Consider the following 10812-nt stretch of genomic DNA (forward strand, 5'->3'; position numbering starts at 1 on the left):
GTATCTGCCACTCCCCCGCCGCCACCGATGGAGGAAACAGAAGTGTGAGCGCTAACTAAACTAGCATCAGCAGCCAAGTACTGCCTGTGTGTTCTGGACACTTCCACCCCGTCAGAGCACTGCCCCGGGGTGGAAGTGTCCCCCGACCAGTTGGGACCAGCCCTACTAGTTATTATAACAACTATGAACAATAATGAACAACTAATGATCCTTCCAGCATCAAGCCCTCCTCGTATCTGGACCTCCGTCTTGACAATCCAACAGCCTTGATACCCGACACAGAAGAAGGTTTTACATTTAGCGATGGATCATCCAGTCACGACTGTATATGAGAAATAATCAAATTGGAGAAAGTATTCAAACTATTTCACGGGATCCATATGTCTCTCCGGATCCACAGCACCACGTCAAACAGGATAAACCCCAAGTGACTTGTTCATCACGTTACTTGCAGTGTATATACTCAAAAACGCGCTTTCTTGAGTTGTTTTGTATTTAAAAGACGGCTACGAGTGTGGATCAAAAGCTCCTGATACACATTTTGTCCTTTTTGCAGTGCACTCCCAACCTCCAGGTGTTCAATGTTTTCATCGACAACATTGACGAGAGGCTTCCAAGAATCGCTTTATTCTCAACACGGGCTATCCGGGCAGGAGAGGAGCTCACCTTTGACTACAAGATGCAAAGTAAGGATATTGATCCAGCAGATGTTGAGTCAAATTGGTGCCAATGTGATCAAACAAAAATAACACACTGCCGGCTCTCTGATTTGCGCTGGCCAGCTTTTTTTTGTTTTTTTGCAGCTCTGACAGCGTCGGTGCCGTTGTTTGGGTGAAAGCTCAGTATTTGATTTCAGACACAGAACAGAACAAGATTCAGATTCGTTTTGTTGGCATTGCAATGTGTACAATGAAAAGTAAGGCGCAGGCCTGTCAGTGCAGAAACATAGAAAAGCTTCATAAACAGCTGTTTACAACATGAAAGAAATGTCTACATCAAAACCAACCAAAGAAAAGAACTCTATATAAAAACATGAAATGAGATGATGAGCACGCTGGATACTGGACAGAGCGAGTGCAGGAGTATATTTACAGTATATCACACTTAGTGCGACAGGGAGGCGTGTAAGGTTCTGACAGCAGCTGGAAAGTCGCTGTTTCAGTCTGTTAGTCCTGGTTCTGATGGCCCTGTAACGTCTGCCCGACGGCAGCAGCTCCAACAGGAAGTGGCCCGGCTGGTAGGAGTCCTTCAGGATGGTGTTGGCTCTCCTGAGGCAGAAAGAGCCATGAAGGTCCTCCAGTGTGGGCAGAGGCCACCCAGTGACCTTCTCAGCCAGTTGGTGACCCTCTGGAGGTCTTTCCTGTTTGCCGCCGTGCAGCTGGCAGACCGAACAAATACAGACACGTCAGCCAGCGGTCACCTTGTCGCCGCTGCTCTTCATCTGATGTAATGACCGAACCGTGGGACGCCCTTATAGCTCACCTGGCTGAGCAGGTGTCCTGTGTACATGTAGTCCCCACACAGCGGTCGGGAGTTCGAGTCCGGCTCACCACCCTTTGCTGCAGGTCTCTCCCCGTTCTTCTCAACCCTTTCCTGTCCATCTCCACTGCTCTAAATAAATGCACAAAAAACCCCAAAAATAGATTAAAAAACCCAAAAGACCCCATGTAGTGTTAGGGTTCGGTAATCAGACACAGATTAAAGACGACTACGCTGTGACACTGACTGATGGTTTCATTTTGTACTTTTTCATGTGACAGTAAAAAGATGTTTTTCTGTTCACGTGCAGCAGTCAGAGCTCCATGGCCTGAGGATTGTAGTTTATGAAATTCTGAGCAGACTTTATAGAGTAAACTAATAGTAATTAGATTAGTGTGTAAATGAGGCACAGCGCCATCAGGTGATGGTGGTTCTGTTGTTTGCTTTTTTTCAGAGAAAATCTCTGAAACAAGTTCTAGATACGAGTTTGCTTTTTAGCCGAACCTTTACCAGCCTGACTTCTGCTTGTTTCCAGTTGATCCAGTTGACACAGAAAGCACCAAAATGGACTCCAGTTTCAGTCTGGCGGGGCTCCCGAGCTCTCCGAAGAAGAGGATTCGAGTGGAGTGTCGATGTGGATCAGACTCGTGTCGGAAGTATCTGTTCTGACAAGTGATCTGTGAGAATGTGGCGCTTATCCATGTGAAGATGTGGAAAATTGTACAGATTTTATATCTATATTTTTTTATGTTCATGGAAGTGGAGACTCGCCACCAGCGTTTTAAATGTGAACATGGCAGACTCTGCCTACATCAAAACCACAATCCAGACTTTCAGATGTGTGGTTTTTGTTTTTTAGAGAAGTGAAAGCTGCATCAGAGCATCCTGTGAGAACTTAATTCCAGTAACTTCAGAAATGTTCCGCCGTCCACCTAAAATTGCAAGCAAGACAAAAATAAAGGAGTGGTTTAGTTTGATAGCACTCTACAATGTGTTCAGGTGTTAGGTTTTAATTCTACTTTGAAAAGCAAGTCAAGAAACACAAGCAGGCAGATTGTCAGCTGGAAACAAAGCCAACACTTGATTGTCAGCTCCCCTCGTAGACGTAGTGGTTTACAGCATCTAGGAGAGCAGAACAATGAGCTGTAATAAACTGGAATCAGGTTTAAAATGGCTGCAGTTACGGTCGTACATATGAGGACGTGAAGGCACCCGGTGGTGTCTGGTAATGCCAGAATGCCGACGCTGAGCTCAGAGGAGAGTTTGTCGTCCCGAAGCGGCTCAACAGCATTTTTACTGAGCTGAACAGCAACCATAGTCCGAGTGCAGTAGTTTAGTTCTGCTCAGACACATATGACGAGCTTGGTCCTCTGCGATGTCAGGACTCCTCTCTGGGCACTGGCCAGGATTTAATAGGACTGTTTTTGTTGTTGCTTTTTTTTCTGAGAGATTTACCATTTTGTAGTTTAACATGTAAATTTTAGTGCGTTTTGTTACTTGTTACCTTCAGCTGAGTTTTCATGATGCTCCACATGTCCTGTGTGGTGGCTTGAGAAGACCTGTTTGATGCCACGTGTCTGACTGGCAGCTCACATGTTCCACCGCCTCTCTGATCTCATGAACTCTGTTTCTTGTGTACATATCTGTAGTGTTGATCAGATGACCTGTGAACAGGAGTCCGTGTCTCGATCAGGTACCATGATGGATGTTTGTATAGCAGGTGTGATTGTTTGTTTTCTATTGTCACATGTCCACACTGTCTCCAGGAATCCACCTCCACCACAGTGTGCCATCAAAAAAGGTTTTTCAGATGATCTGACAAGGACTTTCTCTGAAGCACAGTCTCACTTATGACCAGCTTTCAACGTGTAGCATGTAAGTCACATCTTCCCAGGATGTTCTGGTAGATCAATGGTAGCAGCTGGACATGCTTGAGTTCCTTGAAGACGTTCCACCTTCATCCAAGAGGCTTCATCAGCTCTGACTGACTGGTTGGGAGTTCCACATACTGATGTCTTTAAGGACTCCCAACTAGTCAGTCAGAGCTGATGAAGCCTCTTGGATGAAGGTGGAACGTCTTCAAGGAACTCAAGCAGGTTCAGCTGCTACCATTAATCCACGAGAAGAACCATGAGCTGGAGGACTGAGGATCTTCAGACATCTTTCCCGGCATGTGACTTCCTACGAGACGACCTTCAGCCTGCAGACACACTGTAGTGACCCTCAGCTGAGCCAGCTCTGCTGCTCAGTCATGTTCTGTGTGTTTTGTCTATGCATGCTGCGTATGTGGTCTGTCCTTATGGTTTTCCCTTTTTCAATGGCAATAGAGGTGGAGGGCCATTAGAAAGTCAACTGTCTTCATATTTTATTTGTGTCATTTTAGAGAATCTCAAAGGGTTAGTTCACCTATATGAGAACAAAGAAATGGTCCCCAAGAAACTGATGGGAGACACAAAAAGATCCCACCAGAGACAAATGCTTTTATCGGTGTGACTTTGTTGTAGCCGGAGAACAAATACCATGTAAATAAATGGTTTTAAGGGAGAAAAATACAGTTTGTGTTGTTTTACAAGCTAGATAGTTTGATCACCTTTACAAGAAGTAAAACGGCCACATTGACAGCGACCGGACACATCTGAACACAAAACAGGACAAATACAAACTACTGGTTAAAACATTAAGACTATTTACCATACATACTGACTGTATGCAATGTTTACATCCACCCATCATCTCTACACCTTCATCCTCACCAGGGTCATGGGGGGCGGAGCCTATCCCAGCTGACTCAGGGTGAAGGCAGGTTCACCTGGACAGGTAACCAGTCTATCACAGGGCTACACTTAGAGACAGACAACCAAGCACACTCACATTCACACCTACGGACAATTTACAATCACCAATTAACCTCAGCATGTTTCTGGACTGTGGGAGGAAGCCGGAGAACCCGGAGAGAACCCACGCTGCACGGGGAGAACATGGAGACTCCACGCAGGAAGATCCCGGGTGTCCTCACCGGGACGCCAACCGGCGACCTTCTAGCTGTGAGGCCACGCTGCGTGGCCACCTGTTGCAGGACTCCTTGTTGTTTTTAAGGACAGTTCTTTGTGATCATCCTCTGTGTGTCTGCATGACGTTTGTTCAGTGCAGCCCATCACTGATGAAGAGCTATAAGAGTAAAAATGTCACAGATTTTTTTCCTTTAGTGAAGCAATGGGGTTTCTTACGACGTTCTAGGAGATTTTGTACAAGCACGTAGAGGAACTCTGCAAATATCAGAGTGGTTTTTGATGTTTGGGCCAGACTATAAATAAGGTAGATCATCGTGAAAGAAGGAGGAGGTCATTGCATGTGGCCTAATTCTGCCAGTCAGTGGGTGACAGGTGTCCTGTCTGCGCCACTCTGTCGGCATCTCGGTGGAGAATGTGGGCCAGACTGGTGCTCAGTGTGTTGTCAGTTTAAAGCCAACCATCTAAATGTTTTAAACTAAGAATCCTCTAAGTAACCAGCAGAGTGTACAGATTGTACGCCTCACCTCGCAGGCAGGGATTGCTCTGGATTTACCGGGTTTGTGGAGGATTAGGATGTCCTGAGCTCCAACAGAAGAGACACAGGTGGCTGATGTCAGTGAAAAGGTGAACAAGTCCTATCAGCCAGACGGCTGGTGTCTGGTTCAGATGAACCCACGGTGCTATTCAGGAACAATTTGGATCACTTATGAGTGAATCATGTGCTGTGGCATGTCTGCATTTAATGATTACAATAATTAAGGTTTAGGGTGGATCATTTCTTATGACAATATTTAAGCCGGTATGTGAGATAAAGGAGTTTACTGTGTCAAATGTCTCCTCTCTTCACACCAGCCACAACAAGATCCCTTCCTCACGCAATGCAAGTGAAAAAGATGAGGAAGAAAATGCACACTTCCTGTTCCACACAAAATGCTGAAGGTTCTGCTGCAGCGTGCATGAGGCAGTTTGCAGTATTTACATTCATGTCACAGTGGCACAGCCTTCTTCTGTGTACGCTCCATTTAATGCACTTACACACACCTCCTATGACAAATTTAAACGTTACATCAAATGTTGAAGTTGAGTTAAAGCTTCGAGCAGCAGTGATGGATCCTCACACCTTCTGCAGCTGGCAGGTTATGTTGTGGGCTTCTGGGTGTCTTCAGGCCTAGAGGTCAGCTGACACCCGCTAAATAAATGGCATGCTGCTGTATTTGATGTGTAGACCACATGTAAACTTTATGGACATCAGATTGTGTTGGTCACATGAGGTTGATTTCTTGTTGCCGATAGGTGGCGCTGTGACCACGGCTAAACTGTGGCATGCAGCTGTCCCAAGGCTGGGGCTTTTATAGATAGAACAGAATAAAATATTTCTTTATTGCCATTGCAATGTGCAACAAAGTCCCTCAATCCTTTGGTGCATCATAAATAAATACAAGATGCGTAAAATATGCGTCAGAGTCCCGTACTGAGAACTGGACTCTGTCAAACACTGACTCTGTGGAGCTGAGCACCTCCTTTACTAGCACCGTATGCACCTTGTATTAATCTGTGATGCACTGACGGGGTTATTAATTCATTTCATAATATGCAATGACAATAAAATAATTCTATTCTATTATCAATGTTATTTAAATCTTGTGCACACATTGGAGTTATCTTGTCCACAAATTTAATAAAAACAGTCTTTCCAGACTTCAGGAGTGCAGTTCAGTGTAAATAAAACCTGCAATCAAAGTATTTATTTCAGTATTTGTTTCTGACCCGAGCGTCAGCGGCCTGTATGCCTGTAGCCAGATGTTGGAGGTAGCAGTCACAACAGAACATATGTACCACTCTGCTCAGCATCCATCATCATCTCTACACCTTAACCCTCACTAGGGTCACATGGAGTCTATCTCAACTGACTCAGGGTGAAGGCAGGTTCACCTGGACAGGTAACCAGTCTATCACAGGGCTACACTTAGAGACAGACAACCAAGCACACTCACATTCACACCTACGGACAATTTACAATCACCAATTAACCTCAACATGTTTCTGGACTGTGGGAGGAAGCCGGAGAACCCGGAGAGAACCCACGCTGCACGGGGAGAACATGGAGACTCCACGCAGGAAGATCCCGGGTGTCCTCACCGGGACGCCAACCGGCGACCTTCTAGCTGTGAGGCCACGGTGCTAACCACCGATCGTAACCACGTATTTGGAGGCTAAATGTAAAAAATAGTGAACCAGAAATAAAAACATAACTGAACTGAAATATTTAAAACACAACAGTGAGGTAAATGAGGACAAAGCTGAAGCAGGAGGGTCTGTAGACTGTCACCATTGTTAAGTCCAGTTTTGCTTTTTCCTGCACAGCAGTTCAGCTGAACCTGTCCGATCATCTGAGCGCTCACGTCTCCTCGTACTTTCTCAGATCTGCACAGTGAAGGTGGGGAGTGCACTGTTGTTATTACTGATGAAAGCCAAGCAGAACGATTTAAATTTAAAGGTTTGTGATTCTAGAAACAGAGTGTGGAGTCAGCATGTGTTTATGATGCTGTCCCTCCTCGTGGATCACAGGACACCCTGGAGCAGTGTGACGTGGACCGGCCTCGGCCTCGTTGTTTGGTTCCTGTTATAATTAAGTATGTTTCGAGCTGTTATGTATTCTGAATCTGTATTTTACACTGAGCCTATGATTCTGTTTGGTATTTTCCTACTGAGAACAGCATCCGTCCTTGAAGACAACATGGCCGGTGAGAAGCGGTTCACACACCTGGAGACAGCAGAAGCTCCTCTGTTCTATCAGATAGGATTGTTGCTTTAGCTACACGCCGCACCAACAACATCCACACATGCTGCTCACCAAATATCAAGGACGTGGACAGAGCGCAGAACAGGTATGGCTGTCCACGCCATTGGTAACTGGCCAGTTAAACTCAGTAGCGTACGAGTCTTATCTATGTTCGGGGCAGGCCCGGCCCAAGAACATATCTGGAACCTGATACAGAAAAACTCAGTTCAGCTGGACATGAGAGTGTTCTCTGTCTGTCTGAATCCAGCAAAACTTTACCTGTGACCTGAATAAACTGTTTAGCCTGAGACCTGAACTCTTCTCTGACTATTTCTTGGAGCTGTTTCAACAAAAGAACCGGGTCTAACCTTCCCTTTCACAGAGCTGTGTGTGACCGCGGTGTGTTCTGAGTGCAAACAGAACACACACCAGCAGAGCATGAGGAGACATTTACTGACAAAACTGTATAGCTCAGAATCACTCCTGTTCAAGAGAAGAACCAGCGGATGTTGATGTGAAACCAGTCTGGATGAGGTACCATCATGAACATGAGAGTTTGGCATACTTTATTTTCTTGTGTTAATAATAAACATTCAGGAAGAGGTGACTGTAAGGAATCACATGTGGCCTGTGATGCTTCATCTGAAACTGGTTTTGCCTTCATTTTCCTTAAATATGTACAAAAAAATCCATTCCAATTAATTATAACCTATTATATGTTTTTAAAAAAAAAAANTAAACTTCATTGGTTTGAAACCACATTCACCTCAGAACCAAGGTCCACATCAGAAACACCAGAACACATGTTCAGGAGCTGATCTGGGATCAATGTTTCCCTTCACCTGTCTGTTTCATCAGTGTGACCACCAGTACACACACACACACACACACACACACACACACACACAATAAAAATCTGATGATCAGGAGCTTCTCGGTTGCATTTCAAAGATAGATTGCTGTCAGTATAATACACACTAAATAGTACAGAGGTCACAGTAAATTTACAAAAGATAATCTGCCTGAGGCAACTAAAAAAGCACGTTCAGGCCTCTCCAGCATGAGCCATGATCCACACTCTTCTCAGCTTTGTCTCAGAGATGAAAATGGAAAGTGCAGTCATTTACCTTCGTTCCTCAGAGGAAATCAACTGAGAAAAACAATTCCACCAGAATCCAGAGCGCTGTTCATTCACATCATCAGTCTGCAACAGAAAAGTCTCCCGTCATCTGTTCAGTTTGTCCAGCTCTGATGAAACAGTCCTCCAGACGTCACCACAGTGTTCTGTTTCCTGCTTTTGAATGAAAGCGCAGAGAAGAAACACCTCGTCTTCCCTTTGTTGCATTGGTTTTACGTTTGTATGGAGTAAGGCCATAATTCTGACAAACCAACCAGGTGAGCAGAGGCCACCTCAGACCCAAACACTCGACCCAGTCTCAGCGAACCGAGTCGTGTTTCCAGACATTCACTGGCTAATTACAATCTCTGTGCCCTGTTTTTCTTTCCACCTGAACTCCACAGTACAGTTCATTTTCAGAGAGAATCTAATAAATAAAAAAACACAAAAGAAGCACAGTTTAATGACTTTACCTAAAAACCAAGCAGCAGACGTGTCTCCTGCTGCAGCCTCATGCCTTCAGCGCCTGGTCTGATGATGAAGTCCAGACTAACCTCCACTCTATGATGAAACATCATCAAGCTCATACGGACTCAGACACAGTTTTCCTATTTTGTCTTTCTGGAAAGGAATTGCAAAGCTGACATCTTGTGATGCAGGAAAAGGCGTTTGCTAACATCAGTCCTCTGACTCTGTGTCATGATTCTTATTTAGTTTTTGTCGGTGTGATACAGAAAGTCAATTCATCGCATAATTTTCACCTAAAATGGGATCATTTAAACTAAACAAATGGGCAACGACTAGCAGGTAGCTGAACATCAAGGTATGGAGCCCCTTTACAGCTGCTGAAGTACCAAAAGAATCCTGACAGGAAATGGAAAGTGGACGAGGACAGTGGTCAGTGGTCAGCGGCCAGCCCCTACTTGTTGTGACCTAAAGCTCCTTTCTGGTGCAGAGGAGAGAGCCCGGCCTGTGCTTTGGTTGTATATCTGCTGTTTTTTCACATGGAGCCGTTGTGGCTTTGAGGGAAAACATCTTTAACAGGAGACTGCAGCGCTGGATCCAGTTGTCCACGCCCAGTAAACTGGTCTACAGACTGGACTTGTGATTTCTCCTGAAACAGACAAGGTTTTGTTGGCAAACTTGAAAAGAATGAATTCTTGTACGTTTTCTGTTGCATGGCTGCTTTAGGAGAACATCACTGCCACAGATGGACGTTTAGTTTTCCTCATTGACAAACAGAATGAAAATGTGCCGTTCAGAGTGTTTGGAGACCCAGAACAAGCCTGTGGAGACGCTGCCCTGTCTGCTGGGATGCCACATGCTGACATTTACTTTGTTGTACTTTGGTTTCTTATTCTATCAGCATGTTTCTCTCCTCCAGCCCAGTGCAGCTCCCTGGTTTCTGACTGTTCCTAGTTTTCAGCTCCTGTTGGACTGGAACCTCTCCCTCATACACCATGAACTGATTATTACTCTGCGGTAAGTTGGCAAGTTCACTTCAGACAGAAATACTCGCTGACGAGAGAAACCACATAACTGAGCTTTACAGGAAGATGAAGGGGCCGGTACGAGCATTTAAAACAGCACTGACACTTTATATTACAGCCGGCGAGTCACTGTGGTGGAAGGTAGAAGATGACGGGGAGCAACAGAACCGGACCCGTCACTGCTACTACGGGGCCTACGGCGTACAGTGCTGGAAATGTGGGGAACATTTTTGAACTTTGTTTCCAGTTTACTGTTGAAGACATCATTAAAAATGTCTGGAACTGTGGCAGCCTCAGTACAGGGACTTACGATCAGTCAGTACTGTGCCATCTGAGTCCACTTATTTGTTATTTGGCACCCAAAACTAAGTTCTAGAACTTTTTGGCTGATTTCTAAGAGTTTTACTTGTTTTCGGGCGTAGAACGTTTTGTGTTATTACCTTCTGAAAAACGTATTTATCTGTGAAGCCATTTTAAGGGTTCAATATCTCCAACAACATAAATCCCACAGTCATGAAATTTGGTGACACAAAACTGCAGATTCAAACCTCCGACTGCCCACAGAACGTTCACTCCATGTAGGAATGGTGGGTTCATGACAGGGAGAGAAAAACGAAGCCGTGTACACAACAATGGAATATTTTTCTTGTTGTCTGAGGAGGAAGAGCTACAACACAACAAAGTCACATCTTACAGTAACACGGGAATGTGGCCGATGTGTGAATCCAGGATCTTTCATGTTTTGTGTAGGACCCAGTAATTTCTACGTCATTATTCCAATTATTACACAACAAGGTACAACTACAGTCGTGACTGGATAATCCGACACTAAATGTAAAACCTTCTTCTATGTCGGATAGCAAGAATGTCGGATTGTCCAGACGGAGGTCCAGATACGAGGAGGGCTTGATGCTGGAAGGCTCATTAGTTGTT

At 44.9% G+C, this 10812-nt stretch overlaps 1 protein-coding gene across 1 annotated transcript in view; it reads left to right on the forward strand.

The window, feature by feature from the left end:
• LOC103362246 (histone-lysine N-methyltransferase SUV39H1) overlaps window positions 1–2473 on the forward strand; it is an 8161-nt gene extending 5688 nt beyond the window's left edge. Inside the window, exons 5-6 of the mRNA XM_008288547.1 lie at window positions 557–686; window positions 2015–2473. Of these exons, the coding sequence (XP_008286769.1) occupies window positions 557–686; window positions 2015–2148 (264 nt within the window). The 3' untranslated portion in view covers window positions 2149–2473. The remainder of the gene's footprint in view (window positions 1–556; window positions 687–2014) is intronic.
• Window positions 2474–10812: the final 8339 nt, after the last annotated feature.

Source organism: Stegastes partitus, unplaced genomic scaffold (assembly GCF_000690725.1).
Source record: "Stegastes partitus isolate 25-593 unplaced genomic scaffold, Stegastes_partitus-1.0.2 Scaffold564, whole genome shotgun sequence".
Taxonomy (NCBI): domain Eukaryota; kingdom Metazoa; phylum Chordata; class Actinopteri; family Pomacentridae; genus Stegastes; species Stegastes partitus.